This window comes from Aquarana catesbeiana, linkage group LG11 (genome assembly GCF_042186555.1).
Source record: "Aquarana catesbeiana isolate 2022-GZ linkage group LG11, ASM4218655v1, whole genome shotgun sequence".
Classification (NCBI taxonomy): domain Eukaryota; kingdom Metazoa; phylum Chordata; class Amphibia; order Anura; family Ranidae; genus Aquarana; species Aquarana catesbeiana.
The window spans coordinates 60,683,852-60,704,719 of NC_133334.1; the positions used below are offsets into that span (position 1 = coordinate 60,683,852).

General features: G+C 51.3%; 1 protein-coding gene across 1 annotated transcript in view; it reads left to right on the forward strand.

Annotated features, from left to right (window-relative positions):
* The first annotated feature begins 6,051 nt into the window (after positions 1 to 6,051).
* The window catches only part of LOC141112067 (solute carrier family 13 member 1-like), a 74,820-nt gene continuing 60,003 nt past the window's right edge, over positions 6,052 to 20,868 (forward strand). Inside the window, exon 1 of the mRNA XM_073604478.1 lies at positions 6,052 to 6,429. Coding sequence (XP_073460579.1) covers positions 6,253 to 6,429 — 177 coding nt within the window. The 5' untranslated portion in view covers positions 6,052 to 6,252. The remainder of the gene's footprint in view (positions 6,430 to 20,868) is intronic.

Sequence of the window (20,868 nt, forward strand, 5' to 3'; positions counted from 1 at the left end):
CCCAGTGTCCCCCTGTGTGCTCCCCCCCAGTGTCCCCCTGTGTGCTCTCCCCCCCAGTGTTCTCTCCCCTCCCAAGTGTCACCCTGTGTTCTCTCCCCCCCAGTGTCCCCCTGTGTGCTCCCCCCTACTGTCCCCCTGTGTTCTCTCCTCCCCAGTGTCTCCCTGTTTTCCCCCCCCTAGTGCCCCCTGTGTTCTCTCCCCCCACTTGTGCCCCCCGTGTACTCTCCCCCTCCCCCAGTGTCCCCCTGTGTTCTCCCCCCCCCAGTGTCCCCCTGTGTTCTCCCCCCCCTGTGTTCTCTCCTCCCCAGTGTCACTCTGTGTTCTCTGCCCCCCCTCCAGTGCCCCCTGTGTTCTCTCCTCCCCAGTGTTCTCCCCCCCCCCAGTGTCCCCCTGTGTCTCCCCCCCAGTGTCCCCCTGTGTGCTCTCCCCCCAGTGTCCTCTCCCCCCCGTGTCCCCCTGTGTGCTCTCCCCCCCAGTGTACCCCCCCTACTGTCCCCCTGTGTTCTCTCCCCCCCTAGTGTCCCCCTGTGTTCTCTCCCCCCCAGTGTCCCCCTGTGTCTCCCCTCCAGTGTCCCCCTGTGTTTCCCCCCCAGTGTCCCTCTGTGTCTCCCCCTCAGTGTCCCTCTGTTCCCCCCCCAGTGTCCCCCCTCCAGTGTCCCCCCCAGTGTCCCTCTGTGTCTACCCCCCAGTGTCCTCCTGTGTCCCCCTCCCCCCAGTGTCCCCCTGTGTTCTCCCCCCCAGTGTCCCCGTGTCTCCCCTCCAGTGTCCCCCCCCCCAGTGTCCCTCTGTGTCTCCCCCCAGTGTCCCCCTTCCAGTGTCCCCCTGTATCTCCCCTCCAGTGTCCCCCCCCAGTGTCCCCCCCCCCCCAGTTTCCCTCTGTGTCTCCCCCCCAGTGTCCCCCTGTGTTCTCTCCCCCCACTAGTGCCCCGTGTACTCTCCCCCCCCAGTGTCCCCCTGTGTTCTCTCCCCCCCTAGTGTCCCCCCCGCGTCCCCATGTGCACCCCCCAGAGTCCCCTGTTTGCTCCCCCCAGTGTTCTCCCCCCCCCCCCAGTGTCCCCCTGTGTGCTCCCCCCCGGTGTCCCCCTGTGTGCTCTTCCCCGCAGTGTTCTCTCCCCTCCCCAGTGTCACCCTGTGTTCTCTCCCCCCCAGTGTCCCCCTGTGTGCTCCCCCCTACTGTTCCCCTGTGTTCTCTCCCCCCAGTGTCTCCCTGTGTTCTCTCCTCCCCAGTGTCTCCCTGTGTTCTCCCCCCCCCCAGTGTCCCCCTCTGTTCTCTCCCCCCCAGTGTCCCCCTGTGTTCTCTCCCCCCCACTTGTGCCCCCCGTGTACTCTCCCCCCCAGTGTCCCCCTGTGTTCTCTCCCCCCCCAGTGTCCCCCTGTGTTCTCTCCCCCCCAGTGTCCCCCTGTGTTCGCTCCTCCCCAGTGTCCCCCTGTGTTCCCCCCCCAGTGTCCCCCTGTGTCTCCCCCCCAGTGTCCTCCCCCCCCAGTGTCCCTCTGTGTCTCCCCCCCAGTGTCCCTCTGTATCTCCCCCCCAGTGTCCCCCTGTGTCTCCCCTCCAGTGTCCCCCCCCCAGTGTCCCCGTGTGCACCCCCTAGTGTGCTCCCCCCCCAGTGTCCTCTCCCCTCCCCAGTGTCCCCCTGTGTGCTCTCCCCCCCAGTGTACCCCCCCTACTGTCCCCCTGTGTTCTCTTCCCCCCAGTGTCCCCCTGTGTTCTCCCCCCCAGTGTCCCCCTTTGTGCTCTCCCCCCCCCCAGTGTACCCCCCTACTGTCCCCCTGTGATCTCTCCCCCCCTAGTGTCCCCCTGTGTTCTCTCCCCCCCTAGTGTCTCCCCCCCAGTGCCCCCCCGTGTCCCTCCCCCCCCAGTGTCCCTCTGTGTCCCTCCCCAGTGTCCCCGTGTCTCCCCTCCAGTGTCCCCCCCAGTGTCCCTCTGTGTCTCCCCCCAGTGTCCCCCTGTGTCTCCCCTCCAGTGTGCCCCTCCCCCCAGTGTCCCCCTGTGTCTCCCCTCCAGTGTCCCCCCCCCAGTGTCCCCCTGTGTTCTCCCCCCCCCAGTGTCCCTCTGTGTCTCCCCCCCAGTGTCTCCCCTCCAGTGTCCCCCCCCCAGTGTTCCCCTGTGTCTCCCCCCCAGTGTCCCCCCTCCAGTGTCCCCCCCCCAGTGTCCCTCTGTGTCTCCCCCCCAGTGTCTCTCTGTGTTCTCTCCCCCCACTTGTGCCCCCCGTGTACTCTCCCCCCCAGTGTCCCCCTGTGTTCTCTCCCCCCCAGTGTCCCCCTGTGTTCTCTCCCCCCCCAGTGTCCCCCTGTGTTCTCTCCCCCCCAGTGCCCCCTGTGTTCTCTCCCCCCAGTGTCCCACTGTGTTCTCTCCTCCCCAGTGTCCCCCTGTGTCTCCCCCCAAGTGTCCCCCTGTGTTCTCCCCCCCCAGTGTCCCTCTGTGTCTCCCCCCCCAGTGTCCCTCTGTGTCTCCCCCCCCCCAGTGTCCCCCCCAGTGTCCCCGTGTGCACCACCCCCAGGGTCCCCCTGTGTGCTCTCCCCCCCTCAGTGTCCCCCTGTGTGCTTCCCCCCCAGTGTCCTCTCCCCTCCCCAGTGTCCCCCTGTGTGCTCTCCCCCCCAGTGTCCCCCTGTGTTCTCTCCCCCCAGTGTACCCCCCCTACTGTCCCCCTGTGTTCTTTCCCCCCTAGTATCCCCCTGTGTTCTCTCCCCCCCTAGTGTCCCCCTGTGTCTCCCCCCCCAGTGTCCCCCCCAGTGTCCCTCTGTGTCTCCCCCCCAGTGTCCCCGTGTCTCCCCTCCAGTGCCCCCCCCCCAGTGTCCCTCTGTGTCTCCCCCCCAGTGTCTCCCCTCCAGTGTCCCCCTGTGTTCTCCCCCCCCAGTGTCCCTCTGTGTCTCCCCCCCAGTGTCCCCCTCCCCCCAGTGTCCCCCCCCAGTGTCCCTCTGTGTCCCCCCCCAGTGTGCCCCTGTGCCCCCACCCAGTGTTCCTCTGTGTCTCCCCCCCAGTGTCCCCCTGTGTTCCCCCCCCCCAGTGTTCCTCTGTGTCTCCCCCCAGTGTCCCCCCCAGTGTTCCTCTGTGTCTCCCCCCCAGTGTCCCCCTGTGTTCTCCCCCCCCCCAGTGTTCCTCTGTGTCTCCCCCCCCCCCCAGTGTCTCCCCCCCCCAGTGTTCCTCTGTGTCTCCCCCCAGTGTACCCCCCCCAGTGTACCCCCCCCAGTGTTCCTCTGTGTCTCCCCCCCCGTGTTCCTCTGTGTCTCCCCCCCCCAGTGTTCCTCTGTGTCTCCCCCCAGTGTACCCCCCCAGTGTTCCTCTGTGTCTCCCCCCAGTTTCCCCCCCCCCCTGTTCCTCTGTGTCTCCCCCCAGTGTCTCCCCCCCCAGTGTTCCTCTGTGTCTCCCCCCCAGTGTTCCTCTGTGTCTCCCCCCAGTGTACCCCCCCCAGTGTTCCTCTGTGTCTCCCCCCAGTGTTCCTCTGTGTCTCCCCCCAGTGTCCCCCCCCCCAGTGTTCCTCTGTGTCTCCCCCTCCCCCCCAGTGTTCCTCTGTGTCTCCCCCCAGTGTCCCCCCCCAGTGTTCTTCTGTGTCTCCCCCCAGTGTCCCCCCCCAGTGTTCCTCTGTGTCTCCCCCCAGTGTACCCCCCCGTGTTCCTCTGTGTCTCCCCCCAGTGTACCCCCCCAGTGTTTCTCTGTGTCTCCCCCCCAGTGTTCCTCTGTGTCTCCCCCCAGTGTCTCCCCCTCCCCCCCAGTGTTCCTCTGTGTCTCCCCCCAGTGTGTCCCCCCCCAGTGTTCCTCTGTGTCTCCCCCCAGTGTCTCCCCCCCCAGTGTTCCTCTGTGTCTCCCCCCAGTGTACCCCCCCGTGTTCCTCTGTGTCTCCCCCAGTGTACCCCCCCAGTGTTCCTCTGTGTCTCCCCCCAGTGTCTCCCCCCCCCCCCCAGTGTTCCTCTGTGTCTCCCCCCAGTGTTCCTCTGTGTCTCCCCCCAGTGTTCCTCTGTGTCCCCACCAGTGTCTCCCCCTCCCCCCAGTGTTCCTCTGTGTCTCCCCCCAGTGTCTCCCCCCCCAGTGTTCCTCTGTGTCTCCCCCCCAGTGTCCCCCTGTGTTCTCCCCCCCCCCCAGTGTTCCTCTGTGTCTCCCCCCAGTGTCCCCCCCCGTGTTCCTCTGTGTCTCCCCCCCCCCAGTGTTCCTCTGTGTCTCCCCCCAGTGTTCCTCTGTGTCTCCCCCCAGTGTTCCTCTGTGTCTCCCCCCAGTGTCTCCCCCCTCCCAGTGTTCCTCTGTGTCTCCCCCTCCCCCCCAGTGTTCCTCTGTGTCTCCCCCCACCCAGTGTTCCTCTGTGTCTCCCCCCAGTGTCTCCCCCCCCAGTGTTCCTCTGTGTCTCCCCCCAGTGTCCCCCCCCCCAGTGTTCCTCTGTGTCTCCCCCCAGTGTACCCCCCCCCAGTGTTCCTCTGTGTCTCCCCCCCCAGTGTTCCTCTGTGTCTCCCCCCCCAGTGCTCCTCTGTGTCTCCCCCCCCCAGTGTTCCTCTGTGTCTCCCCCCAGTGTTCCTCTGTGTCTCCCCCCAGTGTCTCCCCTTCCCCCCCAGTGTTCCTCTGTGTCTCCCCCCAGTGTCCCCCCCCCCCCAGTGTTCCTCTGTGTCTCCCCCCCAGTGTCCCCCTGTGTTCTCCCCCCCCCGTGTTCCTCTGTGTCTCCCCCCAGTGTCTCCCCCTCCAGTGTTCCTCTGTGTCTCCCCCCAATGCACCCCCCCTAGTGTTCCTCTGTGTCTCCCCCCAGTGTCCCCCCCCCGTGTTCCTCTGTGTCTCCCCCCAGTGTCTCCCCCCCCCCAGTGTTCCTCTGTGTCTCCCCCCAGTGTCCCCCCCCAGTGTTCCTCTGTGTCTCCCCCCAGTGTCTCCCCCCCCCTGTTCCTCTGTGTCTCCCCCCAGTGTTCCTCTGTGTCTCCCCCCAGTGTCTCCCCCCCCCCAGTGTTCCTCTGTGTCTCCCCCCAGTGTACCCCCCCCAGTGTTCCTCTGTGTCTCCCCCCAGTGTACCCCCCCCAGTGTTCCTCTGTGTCTCCCCCCCCAGTGTTCCTCTGTGTCTCCCCCCAGTGTCTTCCCCCCCCCAGTGTTCCTCTGTGGCTCTCCCCAGTGTTACTCTGTGTCTCCCCCCAGTGTCTCCCCCTCAGTGTTCCTCTGTGTCTCCCCCCAGTGTCCCCCCCCCCAGTGTTCCTCTGTGTCTCCCCCCAGTGTTCCTCTGTGTCTCCCCCCAGTGTACCCCCCCCAGTGTTCCTCTGTGTCTCCCCCCAGTGTACCCCCCCCAGTGTTCCTCTGTATCTCCCCCCAGTGTCTCCCCCCCCAGTGTTCCTCTGTGTCTCCTCCCAGTGTCTCCCCCCCCCAGTGTTCCTCTGTGTCTCCCCCCAGTGTCTCCCCTCCCCCCCCCAGTGTTCCTCTGTGTCTCCCCCCAGTGTCTCCCCCCAGTGTTCCTCTGTGTCTCCCCCCAGTGTCTCCCCCCAGTGTTCCTCTGTGTCTCCCCCCAGTGTTCCTCTGTGTCTCCTCCCAGTGTCTCCCCCCCCCAGTGTTCCTCTGTGTCTCCCCCCAGTGTCTCCCCTCCCCCCCCCAGTGTTCCTCTGTGTCTCCCCCCAGTGTTCCTCTGTGTCTCCCCCCAGTGTCTCCCCCCAGTGTTCCTCTGTGTCTCCCCCCAGTGTTCCTCTGTGTCTCCCCCAGTGTACCCCCCCTCCCCCCCAGTGTTCCTCTGTGTCTCCCCCCAGTGTACCCCCCCCCCAGTGTCCCCCTGTGTTCTCTCCTCCCAGTGTGCTTCCCCCCCCCCCTGTCCAGGTAAGGCTTGAGTGTAGGCGGGGACACAGGGGGCCCCATGATCTTCTATTGCCCGGTGGCCCCATGGGTTGTCAGTCCACCCCTGGTCGGGAGAGGGTTGGTGTCGGGGGGGGGGGGGGTGTCGGGGGGGGGATGGATGAAGAAGTGAAGCGGAGGGCTCAGTATCTCCCATAGATAATGATGACAGAGGATCCTCCAGACATGACTGGTCCAGCATCAGAGATGAGGAGGAGGAGATGAGGGGGAGGGGCGGGGTGATGAGTTCACAATGCCGCATTCACAGTCCCCCCTCCCCCCCATGTATGGAGGGTGATCTCCCCTCCTGGTTGGTGGCTCCTCCGGTGACGTGTCTCGGTGCCCCCTCCCCCCATAGTCCGGACTCCTTTGTGGAAGAGCCGGTTGTGTGTATTGGACCCGCCGGCGGCCCATCGGAAGGTGGGGGAGGGATGGTGAGGTGATCGGAGAAGAGATCCCGGCCCTCCCCGATGCCAGGACCGGACATCCCACCTCTGGGGCGCCCACTGCCCGTCTGGATCCCCGGATTGCTGTGTGTTCACATGGCCGGCTCCGCTCTGCACTGTGTCTGGCAGCAGAAGGACGTCATCATCACCTTCATCCTCCCCATAATACTCCTACCCCTACCGCTAGGGGCGCAGAGCAAGGTGAGGGGGAGCAATGGGGGCTACAGGAGAGCATTACATGGGGGGTCACTAATCATATACAGGAGAGCATTACATGGGGGGGTCACTAATCATATACAGGAGAGCATTACATGGGGGGTCACTAATCATATACAGGAGAGCATTACATGGGGGGGGGTCACTAATTACATACAGGAGAGCATTACATGGGGGGTCACTAATCATATACAGGAGAGCATTACATGGGGGGGGGGTCACTAATTACATACAGGAGAGCATTACATGGGGGGTCACTAATTACATACAGGAGAGAATTACATGGGGGGGTCACTTATCACATACAGGAGAGAATTACATGGGGGGGGGGGTCACTTATCACATACAGGAGACCAATACATGGGGGGGTCACTAATCACATACAGGAGAGAATTACATGGGGGGGTCACTAATCACATACAGGAGAGAATTACATGGGGGGGTCACTAATCACATACAGGAGAGCATTACATGGGGGGGTCACTTATCACATACAGGAGAGAATTACATGGGGGGGTCACTAATCACATACAGGAGAGAATTACATGGGGGGGTCACTAATCACATACAGGAGAGAATTACATGGGGGGGTCACTTATCACATACAGGAGAGAATTACATGGGGGGGTCACTAATCACATACAGGAGAGAATTACATGGGGGGGTCACTAATCACATACAGGAGAGAATTACATGGGGGGGTCACTAATCACATACAGGAGAGAATTACATGGGGGGGTCACTTATCACATACAGGAGAGAATTACATGGGGGGGTCACTTATCACATACAGGAGAGAATTACATGGGGGGGTCACTAATCATATACAGGAGAGCATTACATGGGGGGGGGGTCACTAATCACATACAGGAGAGCATTACATGGGGGGGGGGGTCACTAATCACATACAGGAGAGAATTACATGGGGGGGGGTCACTTATCATATACAGGAGAGCATTACATGGGGGGATCACTAAACACATACAGGAGAGCATTACATGGGGGGGTCACTTATCACATACAGGAGAGAATTACATGGGGGGGGGTCACTTATCATATACAGGAGGAAGGGCCATCCGTATCTGCAGTCCGGGATTGGGGGGTCTCTGTATAATTCCCTTTCCCAGTCCTCATCCTTTTCCCAGCACCCTCCTCCCCAGTACAGTTCCCAGTACCCGGCTCTCTCCTTCCCCCATTCCCAGTACCAGTCCTTGTCTCTTTCCTAGTGTCATTCCCATTCCCTCTCCTTTTCCCAGTACTTGGGCCATTCCTCATTCTTTTCCCTGTCCCTTTCCCAGTTCTAGTACCAGTTCTTCTCCATTTTCCAGTACCATTCCCAGTGCCTCTCTTTTTCCCAGTAGCAATCCCTGTCCCTTTCCCAGTACTGTTTTCTGTCCCAGTACCAGTCAATGCCACTGTATTGTTCCCTGTCCCCTCCCCAGTGCCATTCCTAGTTCTAGTACCAGTTCTTGTCCCTTTCCTAGTACCATTCCCAGTCCCTTTCACTGTTCCATTCCATTTCCCAGTACCATTCCTCATCCTTTTCCCAGTACCAATCCTTATCTCTCTTTCCTAGTGACATTCCCAGTCTCTCCCATTCCCTGTCCTTTTTCCAGTACTTGGGCCATTCCTAGTCCTCATTCTTTTCACTTTCCCAGTATCATTCCCAGTCCCCATCTTTTTCCCAGTTCTAATGCCAGTCCTTGTACCGTTCTCAGTCCTTTTCCCAGTACCCGACCCTCTTCTTTTCCCAATTCCAGTACAAGACCCTTTTCCAATACCATTCCCAGTCCTCATCGTTTTCCCAGTTCCAGTGCCAGGCCCCTTTTCCCAGTACCACTATCTGTCCCTTTCCCAGTACCGTTTTCTGTCCTAGTTCCAGTCCATGCCACTGTACTGTAAACCTGTCCCTTTTCCCAGTTCTAGTACCAGTTCTTGTCCCTTTCCCAGTACCAGTCCCTTTCCTAGTACCATTCCCTCTCCCTTTCCCAGTATCTGTCATTTTCACAGTTCTAGTACCAGTTCTTCTCCATTTTCCAGTACCTGACTTTCTCCTTTTCCCAATTCCAGTACAAGACTCTTTCCCAGTGCCATTCCCAATCCTCATCCTTTTCCCAGTACCGGTCTTTGTCTCTTTCCCAGTGTCATTCCCAGTCTCTCCCGTTCCCTGTCCTTTTCATAGTACTTGTGCCATTCCCAGTTATTTTCCTTTTTCCTGTCCCTTTCTCAGTCCCTATCTCTTTCCCAGTTCTAGTGCCAGCCCTTGTTTCTTTCCCAGTCCTTTTCCCAGTACCGACTCACTCCTTTTCCCAATTCCAGTACAAAGACCCTTTTCCAATACCATTCCCAGTCCCACTCCTTTTCCCAGTTCCAGTGCCAGGCCCTTTTACCAGTACCATTCCCTGTCTCTTTCCCAGTACTGTTTTGTGTCCCAGTACCAGTCCATGTTCCTTTCCCAGTCTGTGCCACTGTACTGTTCCCTGTCTCGTTCCCAATACCAGTCCCTTTCCTAGTACCATTCCCAGTCCCTGTTCCATTCCCTTTCCCAGTACCATTCCCTCTCCTTTTCCTAGTCCCAGTATCTGTCATTTTCCCAGTTCTAGTGCCAGCCCTTGTCTCTTTCCCTGTACCGTTCCCAGTCCTTTTCCCAGTACCCGACTCTCCCCTTTTCCCAATTCCAGTACAAGACCCTTTTCCCAGTACCATTCCCTGTCCTTTTCCCAGTTCCATTCCCAGTTCTTGACCCTTTTCCAGTATTATTCCCTGTCCCTGTACCAGACTCTCTCTTTTTCCCAATTCCAGTGCTAGGTTCTTTTACAGTACCCAGACTTGTTCCCTGTCCTTTTCCCAGTACCTGCACCATTCCCAGTCCTCATCCTTTTCCCTGTACCATTCCCAGTCCCCATCTCTTTCCCAGTTCTAGTACCAGTTCTTGTCCCTTTGCCAGTAGCAGTCCCTTTCCTAGTACCATTCCCAGTCCCTGTCACTGTTCCATTCCTTTCCCAGTAACAGGCGCTTTTCCCAGTCCTTGTTCCATTCCCAGTCCTTGTTCCATTCCCAGTTCTTGTCTCTTTCCCAGTTCCATTCCCAGTTCTTGTCCCTTTTCTCAGTTTCATTCCCAGTCCTTGTCCCTTTCCCAGTACCGTTCTCTGTCCCGTTACCAGTCCCTCTCCCTTTCTTGTACCAGTCCTTGCCACTGTTCTGTTCTTTGTCCCTCTCCCAGTTTCATTCCTAGTCCTTGTCCCTTTCCCAGTCCATGTCACTGTTCCCTATCCCTTTCCCAGTCCCTAACTCAGTCCTATTCCCTGTCACTGTCCCCCTCCCATTCCTATTCCCTATCTCTTCCAATTTTGCCTTCCCAGTCCCTGTCCTGATTTGCAGTCCCAATCAGGTCCATGTACAGTGAATCCCCCCAGTCCCTGTGTATTGATTAGAGATGTAACAATGTATGGCTCTGATTGGAATGCGATAGAAGGAATGCTGTGTACTGTATGGAGGGGCCCTTCCCCCGATCTGATAGGAGGTAAAGGAATGTATGGCGGGGGTTCCTCCGCTCTGCTATACACACAGTAGGAGGAGAGGGACTGTAATGATGAATCTCATTCATGGAAATAGACAGTGACTAATCTCCTGCCGGTATCCACGTTTTCATGGGATCCTGAGCTGGGAGGAATATTGGGAATACATTGGCTGTCTTCTCCTTCGTACAATGCTACTTTCCTGGCTGTCATGCTGATCCGGTGGCTTTGGTAGGTTGAGTCACTAAGCTGGAAAAAAAGCATGTCGGTCAGAAAATACCAAACTACGTTGTGCGTTTTCACCCCATTTGACTTTATTAGCAACGCCTAAAAAAATGCATGTTTTCCTGCCTAGTAACAAAATTTTGATTGGCTAAAAAATAAAAAATGTTCAAGCTTGAATATGCAAAAAAAAATGTCTGTACAAAAATAGACCAAAGACGCTCAGCTCAGGTGTGAAGGAGGCCCGGTACTTACCTTTCCTGATCTCAGCTCCATGGTTTTCTTGGTGTCACACAAGCCCCATTTAATCCTATGGAGAATTGGGATGTGAGCTCTTCATAGGACTGAATGGAGATTCCCGAGCACGTAGGAGGGTCGGCAGGGAAGATTTTGACAAGTAAAGTCAGAAATCTCACAGGGTAAGATGAGCATAAAGCTGGTCATAGACTAGTAAATTTCCCAACAGACATTGGGTCTAAGGTCCACCTTCCTGTGCGATTTGGCAGCCCATTTATTTGAATGGGCTGCAAATCGCAGTGGAACGCACAAAAAGTGCATGAATTACTTTTGAAAAATGCGCCGCACCAAATTACATGATACTGCGGTATCAATTGATCTGGTGCTTGTGAACGCAGTTCATTTGTGATCTCCGTTTTGGGTGCCATTAACCACTTGACCTCCGGAAGCTTTATGACCAGGCCATGTTTTGCAATACGGCACTGCGTTACTTTAACTGACAATTGCGCGGTCGTGCACCGCTGTACCCAAATAAAATGTATGTCATTTTTTTTCCCCACAAATAGAGCTTTTTTTTGGTGGTATTTGCCAGGGGATGTAAACTTATGAGCACAACTGTATAAATCCTATCCAATAAAAAAAATAGAAAAAATCGAATTTCTTCATAAATTTAGGCCAATATGTATTCTGCTACAGGACTACAATATTGCGGCGGACATTCTGACACTAACTGACACTTTTTGGGGACCAGTGACACTAATACAGTGATCAGTGCTAAAAATATGCACTTTCACTGAACTATTGACACTGGCTGGGAAGGGGTTAACATCAGGGGCGATCAAAGGGTTAATTGTGTGCCTAGCTGGTGTTTTTCTACACTGTGTTAGGTGCTTTTACCAGGGGAAGAAATGGAATTTATTCTCTGCTTTGCAGGGACACAAACTCCATCCCTTCCTTCCTGTCAGAACGGCGATCTGCCTTGTTTATATAGGCAGATCACAGTTCTGTCTCTCTGCGTGATGCTGGAGGACATCGATTACCCTGCAGCCGGCGCCCCCTACTGGGAAGTATCAGATCACGTGTATATATATATATATATATATATATATATATATATATATATATATATATATATATATATATATATATAATATATATATATATATATATATATATATATATATATATACACACACACAATCTGGTGCACAAGTTCTGTCCTGTAGCAGTAAAACTGCTTTGGGGCAAACCTAAAGTGGTTAACAATGTGCAGCAGATCGCAAACGCTGTGCGTTTTGAATGCAGGAAATGGGCAGAGAACGCTCCTTTCTGACATCGTGTTCTGGTGTGAATTGGCCCCCATTTTTTCATCACTGCGCTCCAAATGAAATGTCAGGTGGGCCCCACGATTGATTAGATATCAGATGAACGATCCTAAAACAAAACATTTCTGACAAAGTACAGTCAACTTCTAGCCATACACTACTAGAGGAATTTCAGTTATAGAACATTTGATTTTCTACAAGTGAGGCCTCATTCACACTTGGTTATGTGGAATCGCGGGCAGAATCTGCATCTTTCTGCCCACAATTCCCAATAGCTGCAAAACGTGCAATGCTTGTTTGGGGGCCATTCACTCTAAATGGCACCGCAAACATGGTGCGATTTTTGCCGCTAAGACAAAAACTTGTGGCAAAATATACCTTTTTAAAAAAGCACATGAAGCTTGTCGCCCAAAAAAAGGAGCAGGAGCTTCTTTTGGGCTACAAACACGCATAGATCAGCCCATTGAAGTGAATGAGCTGCCCCTATGGGTGACACGTGGAATCGCATGAAAATTGGCCACATAAAATCGCGAGCGGGAACTTGCGTGTGTGAATGGTGCCTTAGCGACGTTCGTTTTCGATTGCAGTGAATTCAGAGGAGAAGGAAAGTTTTTCTTGAGTGAACAATTTCCTAACCATGAGTGTGGGTTTCATTTGGGACAGTCTGCTCACTCCAAAATTGAATGTTTCAAATGAGGGAGCCAGTTCACACCACATGCAGTCCAGTGCGTTTTATTTCTGCATCAAAAATGCATAGAAAGTAGGTTATATGTTTTTTTTTAATGGCATAGTTCACACCAGTGCTTGCAGTTAAAGTTCCAGAAAAAAAAAGTTGAACATTCTGCATTTTTCCTGCACTGGAACGCTGTAAAAAGCATAAAAAACTTGCTGGAATGCACCTAAACGCACCAAAAATGCACTGGAACACATATGTCCTTATTTAACCACTAGCCGACCAGCCGCCATCATTCTACTGTGGCAGGTCGGCTCGTTCCCGCGAATCGTCGTAGCTGTACGTCGGTCCGTTTTACAGCTTATAGCAGGCGTGCACCGGCCACCCGCGATCACTCCACAGAGAGCCAGAACGGGGATCTTTCAATGTAAACAAATAGATCCCCGTTCTGACAGGGGAGTTACAGAGTGATCATCTGTTCCTAGTGATTAAGAACAGCGATCTCTCTGTACTCCCCAGTCAGTCCCCTCCCTCCACAGTTAGAAACAGGGAACATTTAACCCCTTGATCACCATTAGTGTTAACCCCTTCCCTGCCAGTGTCATTTATACAGTAATCAGTGCATTTTTATAGCACTGATCGCTGTAAGTGTCACTGGTCCCAAAAAAGTATCTGATCTGTCTGCCACAATGTCGTAGTCCTGCTAAAAAGACGCAGACCACTGCCATTACTAGTAAAAAAAATAATAATAATATTAAAAATGCCATAAATCTATCCTCCTATTTTGTATACAGTTGCGCAAACCAATCAATATATGCTTATTGCGGTTTTTTTTGTGTTTTTTTTTTTTTTTTTTTATATATATAACAAACACGTTATAGTTACCTCCTCTATGCAAGGGTTTTGCACAGAGCAGCCCCTCCTCTTCTCAGGTCCCTCGCCAGCGCTTGAATTACTAAAGGCAAATAGGCTGTGCACTTTGCAAAGTTGCAGTTGCCCTCTGTGACGCCAGTTTCTCCAGAGCTTAGTAAATGAGGTAAAAGAATACCCAATCACATGCAAGGAAAATGAAAAGAAAAAAAAAAATTTCTTGCATATGTTTGGATGATGTAAGTCAGCAGAGCTTCTGCTCATTTACCAAGCTCTGGAGCAACTGCTCTTGCAGAGTGCAAATGCACTTTGCAAAGTGCAGTCTATTTGCCTTTAGTAAATCAACTGTGTGTCTAATCACACACGGAGCACAGCTCTGCCCTGCTCTCTCCTCATTGGCTCACTAGCTGAGATTGACAGTAGTGGAAGCCAATGGCTCTTGCTGCTGCCTCAGCCAATGAGAAGGAAGAGACGTGGGAGAGCCATGGCTCTCATGCACATCGCTGGATTGAGATGGGGCTCAGGTAAGTCATGCGGCGGCTGCTGAACACAGAAAGTGAAAAGCCTTCAGCTTTTAGGACTACTCTTAATCCGTGTCCAGAGTATGGCCTCGTTCACACTTCAGCGCATTGGAATGGTGCTAAAATCGTGGCAAAACGTGCGTTTGGGTGGCATAATTCTTAATGTCACCCCAAACACATTAAAGAAAGTGGATATTTTGTCGCACAACAAAATTCCAAAAAATGTGGCAAAAAATTTAAAAACACGTCAATGTCATCTCCAAAAAAAATTATAGGTGCTACTTTTGCAAGTTTTTTGCAGCAAAGCACAGCCCATTCAGATGACTGATGCTGCTCCAAAAACGCAGGAAAAAAAAGTGACAAATTTGACACCGGAGCGTTGCTGGATGTGAACGGGGCACAAGGGAAATCTCTTCTTGGTTGCTGCTGGAAGATTCCGCCTCTAATTCTGTTGTGGTGCCAACTTAGATGGATCAAATTTATGCCGGTTCAGTAGGCATCAGCCAAATTTCAATCCATTAATGACCATTCTTGTTCTAATCAAGTTTTCGCGAATGGGCTTGTTGGAAAATTTTTGTTTTGATCAGCGCTGCGGCCGATCTGCTGCAGAACTGATCGGTGTATTCTGACAGTAGAAAAGTCCTCGCTTTCAGAATACAACACAGTGGAGAAGATTCCTCCATCCACCTCGATTGTGTCAATGGGGGAATCTGTTAATTATTTTGATCCGCCCGCTGACTGATTGAAAAAACAGACTCATGTATGTCCAGCTTTAGTTTTTCCCTCACTTCTAGCCCAGGTATCTGTGGTCACAAGGACAGACGGAGAGCTGATCTTCCCAACCCTATCCAAAATAATGAAACATTTTCACTTTAGATGTTCTTTAAAGACAAAACTGTTATTTCTTTTTTTCTTTTTTTTTTTTTGTAGATAGTGTTGAGAGATTCGAACCTCTGTCAGTTTTTTATTGCTATCTGTGTCCCCATTAGAGAGATTCACTCTCCCAAAGTTCCAATCCAAAAGTTTGAGTTGTCACCAAAGCAAAAATAGAGGTGAGATCTTCCAGTGGGGACACTAGCTCTGGTGATAACCAGGGATCTCTTCTCACTTCCTGTTTTGGCTATGGACAGGAAGCAAAGGGAAAACATCCCAGTGGGGACACAGATGGGCAAAAAAAAACCAAAAACGGACAGGGTTTATACACGGTTCGAATCTCAGCTGGCTCAGCAGATGATGCGAACCATTGATGGGCAGGCTGAATGTACCAAGTTGATCGATCAAGCCACTTGGGTACAGCCAGTCTGACAGATTCTCTCCCGATTATCGTAAGTGGCTGCGATAGCCGTTAGCAATAATTACTGTCTTTTCCCGGTGGGGGCGGCTTCCCCCCGCCCAGAGACGACACTGGCCCGGCAGGAGGGATTCCCCTGTCAGCACTGTCCACGTTGGTAGAGGAATTGTGCTAATTTCTTTCCTGCAACCCGTGGCTGCAGGAAAGAAATTTGCACAGTCTTTGGCCTGCTGTACTTAATCCAAAAGTTTTTACTTTTTAAGCAGCCCACAGGCAGTCAGTGTTGATGGGGAATCCCTCCCACAGCGCTATTTTATTCTGCATGAAGCCTTCCCAGCTGGCAGAGCACAATGATCACTGCTAGCGGCTATAGCTGCTGGTAGTAATCGCATCTAAAAAATCCAACAGGCTGGTTGTACCCAAGTTGATTGATGGATCGACTTGGGTACAATCAGCCTGCCGATAGAGGGGTCAAATCTCGGGCCGGTCCTTGCTGAACCAGACGAATTTGGATCTATGTATAGCCAGCTTTAGCTCTGCTTTACGTTTTGACAATAATGGCAAGCAACATGATCATGAACAGAAGGGTATGGTGAACGGCGGGGTTCTATGGTATCTGTGTTAATAAAGTAACTAATCTGTGTGCTGATCTTCTTGCTAATTAAAAACCTGAAAAGTATAACAAGTCTATAAAAACTTAAGGCAGAGGCATGATCTGTACAGGATAATTATCTGTTAGATGACCGGAGTGGTGAGCGGGGACATGTCTGAGGAATGGACATAGACCTCAAAGGGTGGTTAGGTGAATGGGTCCGATCCACTCTCCCCTCCACTAGAACTACAGATGATGGCAGAAGACTGCAAGCTCAGCTCAGCCGAAATTTCAGTTAGGGCCCATTCACACCATCCCCCGTGTGTTAGCTCCATATAATGCATGCGTTATGTAGAAAGAAGTGAAATGCGTTGTTATAATGTATTGCAATTGCTACCTTTTTTTTCCTCAGAATGACAGAGGAACACTTCAATGTACTTAATTCATTGCAGCAGTGGTGTGCATTACTTCATTTTTACACAAAGTGGACGAACGCACATACACTATATTACCAAAAGTATTGGGACACCTTCCTTTACACGCTCATGAAATTGAATGGCTTCCCAGTCTTAGTCCGTAGGGTTCAATATTGAGTTGGCCCACCCTTTGCAGCTTTAACAGCTTCAACACTTCTGGGAAGGCCGTCTACAAGGTTTAGGAGTGTGTCTATGGGAATGTTTGACCATTCTTCCAGAATGGTCAAATGCTGCACAGCAAGGCAGTAGAGCTGGGCAAGGTAGGAGAGAATGATGGGAGGAAATTTTGGTGGGGTTGCACACCCTGCACTCTGTACACAGCACACCCCTAAACTCTGCACTCTATACATAGCGCAACCCTGCACTCTGTACATAGCGCACCCCTGAACCCTGCACTCTGTACGTAGCACACCGCTGAACTCTGTACGTAGTTCACCCCTAAACTATGCACTTTGTACACAGCACACCCCTGAACTCTGTACTTTGTATGTAACGCACTCCTGAACCCCGCAATCTGTATGCAGCGTACCCTTGAACCCTGCATTCTATATGTAGCGCACCCCTAAACTCTGCACCGTCTACATAATGAAACCCCTGAACTCTGCACTCTGTACGTAGCACACCCCTGAACCCTGCACCCTGCACTCTGTACGTAGCGCACCCCTGAACCACACATAGCGCACCCCTGAACTCTGCACTCTGTATGCAGCGTACCCCTGAAACCTGCATTCTATAAGTAGCGTGCCCCTAAACTCTGCACTCTCTACGTAATGCACTCCTGAACCCTGCACTCTGCAATGTTGCGCAACCCAGATGCAACTGGCCCTTTGATGGCATTGGCAACCATACTGCTGATGCGGCCAGTGATGAAATTGAGTTGACACCCCTGTTCTATAGTTTTCCCTCCACTCTCCCTCAGCTGCTTCATAAAGGGATATGTAGGGAGGTATAATAAAGGGTTAGACTTCATTACTTAAAAGTTCCTATAACAACATTAAGTTCCAGGCGCTGAGAGCTGTGGATCCAAATCGTTTGTGATTGTGTGGGGGAGGGGAGAAAAAGGGGCAGCGTTCCATAGTGATGTGGGCAGAGCTAAACTGTGCAGCTGTCAGATCACAGTAAAATGAATGCTGAATACCGGAAGACAAAAAGTCAAGCAGCGCTCAGTAGCTCAAATGAATGGGATGTGGGAACTAAGATTAGTCCAGAGCCAATGAAAAGTGAAAGTTAAAAGCACTTTGGTGTATTATCCATAATACAAGAAGGTAAAAGTAGTGCAGTGTCTGCAAACGTTACCACACTGGAGCCATGCGAGCGAAATGCATCGTCATGGCAACAGACACGCTTGCGCATGCTAGGGGAGATGTTTTCAAAGTGACTTCTGAGCAAAATAAAGCATGGAGTCATGGTTGGATGGGGGAGCTTGCTTTAAATATTAAAAATGAATTAAATAGCATTTTTGGTTAGCTAATGCTAACCAGATGCCGTGTAGTTCCGCTTTCATACAAACTGTCCTATTCTTATTAACGTTTTAAGGCCTCTTGCACATGATACTCCTGTTTGAGCATCTACTTTTCAGACGTTTTCTTTTTATGTATTTTCGCGCAAATGCGCAAAAACGTATTCTCCCGTTCTCGTTCTGTACAATATATAAATGGCTATTTGCGCACATTTGTATGCATGAGCCGTAAATTACTGACCAAGAATGCAGATATATGTGTGTGTGTGTGTGTGTGTGTGTATAATATATATAATTTTATTTATTTATTTTACTGAAGAAAAGAATGCACGGCGCTTGTTTACGTGCCTGTGTGCATAGGCACATTACAATTAATGGGCTGTATTTTAGCTCAGTAAAAAAAAAAAAAAGAAAAGCTGTACTGAGCTTTTTCAAGCGGCAGTGTGCAAGAGGACTAAAAAGTTGTCCACCTATTGAGGCCTTGCAGGGGCTGTTGTTCAGGGGAACTAAAACCCCACATCACCTTACTCCTTCCATGCGTACCACCATACAAGCATGGAAGGTGAGTGAAGCTCTGAGGGCGCCCCAACCGAACTCCTGGTCTCCTCACACCCCACTCTGGCTGAACCCTAACCTTTCGCAGTTCAACACCATACCGGATCTGCAGGCCTGGGCTAAATATAAAATAGTAAAACTGGAACACATTATCACAAATAAAGAGCTGACCCCTTTTCACATTTTACGCACCAAATTTAATTTACCCACAAATGCACATTTTAGGTACCTTCAGATTGCGCATGCCTATAGGTGTCAGTTCCTGGGCCAGCCAGTTGAGTTATCATACTCAGAGCCTAAATCTACCCTTCGGGTGAAGGACTTGGAGAAACCCACGTCCCAGCTCTATGGGTCCCTGCTTGTTGCTGCCAGTCCCGAATTGTCCTCCCTCTGCAGGAAATGGGTGGGGGACATCCCAGAACTGGATGATGACGACTGGAGGGAGATTTGGGACTTTCCCTTCTCCCATCTAGTTTCAGCAAGAGATAAACTGGTCCAGTACAAGCTCACTACACACCCCACAGGCTCCATAGAATGCCGGCGGCATACTCTCTGTTGTTGGCATTGCTCACACCAGCCTGGGGAGTTTTTCCACATTTTTTTGGAGCTGCCCAGCAATTCAGCATTACTGACAGGAGGTTATTCAGGTGATTGTGAAGGTCACCAAGACCTACGTTCCTTATGATCCTAAATACTGTCTGCTGGGGTTGGTTGAACAAACACCAGTGATTAGAGCGCGAAAAATACTTATATCCTTACTACTGTATTACGTTTGTAAAGCCATCACAATGACCTGGAAACAATCCCCCCCTAGATTTTGGAAAAGCCTGATAAATGCCAGCTTACCCTTATACAGGGCCACCTATTCGAACAGGGGTTGCCCACAATAGTTTGATAAAGAGTGGACATTGTTGGCTAGACGATGACACCACAGCAAGTGAAGCAGTAAGAAAGACCTAGCTTAAAACTATATTTCCAGTGAATGAACCCAGATAATTTTTCATTTAAGTATCATGCTAACACCAGTTGAGCACAGATCCCCCCTGAGCTGGAGCCTCTCCCCATCTTGGGGTAGTAGTTTTAGTTGTTTGCATTAAGTTGAACATAGTATCAATGTTAAGGCATGCTACTGTGACATGAGACTTGCCCCTGCGTGGGCAAATAATGTTTGGCCCCTGCGTGGGCTAGTTTTGTTTTGAATGAAATGGAAAACTCAATAAAAAAGATTTTTCAAAAAAAAAAAGTTGTCCACATTTCCCAGATGACTTCTCCTGTATTTTAGAAAATCGAATTGCAGAAGTTCAAATATGAATGAGGTCTAACTCTACAGCAGTAAGTGTGAAAGTACAGAGAAGTGGGGCCACGTGTCCGGAGAATGGAGATCTGATGCAATGTCCAGGACTTATTTCATGGACGGCACGTATAGAGTGTAAGGAAACTCTATCTGTGGTAGAAGTCAGAGAGCCCTTCATAGGACACAATGCTGGGCCTGTTCTGGGTTTCTGTGCCTCCAGTGTATACACCTTCCTGAAATGCTGCCATTGATACTCGTATAGTGAAGACGTCTCAGAGGAGAAGTGCTAAATTTGGCAAGCGGAAAATCTTTAAACCGTGTAGAGTCATCCAGGAAGTCTGCAGGCTGGTGGTATCATAGTGCTCAACACAGCTAAAGGCCACAGACCTGAAGGATCTGAGATGAGGACTGTCCTGAGACATCATTTGGTTATAGTTCCTAATGAGAACATATAGTGCACTTACTGTTCCTGTACATTTTGAAGTATTGCCATATTTTTTTTGTGACTTTCTGATTTTCTTTAATTTTCTTCTTTTTTTTTTTTTAATTTGCATGTACAAACCTTGAAATATACTTTATAAATAAAGAATTAAAAAAAACCCCAAAAAACTGAAGGGCATTTAGTTTGCTAAAGCAGCCATTTATCATAATCGTGTGTAAGTATGTACAGTATCTTACAAAAGTGAGTACACCCCTCACATTTTTTTTGTAAATATTTTCTTCTATCTTTTCATGTGACAACACTGAAGAAATTACACTTTGCTACAATGTAAAGTAGTGAGTGTACAGCTTGTATAACAGTGTCAATTTGCTGTCCCCTCAAAATAACAAAACACAGCCATTAATGTCTAAACCGCTGGCAACAAAAGTGAGTACACCCCTAAGTGAAAATGTCCAAATTGGCCATTTTCCCTCCCCAATGTCATGTGACTCGTTAGTGTTATAAGGTCTCAGGTGTGAATGGGGAGTAGGTGTGTTAAATTTGGTGTTATCACTCTCACTCTCTCATGCTGGTCACTGGAAGTTCAACATGGTACCTCATGGCAAAGAACTCTCTGAGGATCTGAAAAAAAAATTGTTGTTCTACATAAAGATGGCCTAGACCAGGGGTGTCCAAACTTTTTTCAAAGAGGGCCAGATTTGAATAAGTGAACATGCGTGAGGGCCGACCATTTTGCCTGACATTCTTTGATCCATTAAAATTCGGTCTAAGTGTGTTCGTCCGAGCACTAATACACTGCCCAACAAGAATTCTCCTGCCTTTGTGACTGTGTGTGGTGAAGAGATGAGCTTGGGTGTGTTATTTGGATGTACCAGTGTATAACATGCACCTTCACAAAATAAGGGTCAGTGCCCATCTGCAGTCTCACAATTGCCATGAATGCAGCCTC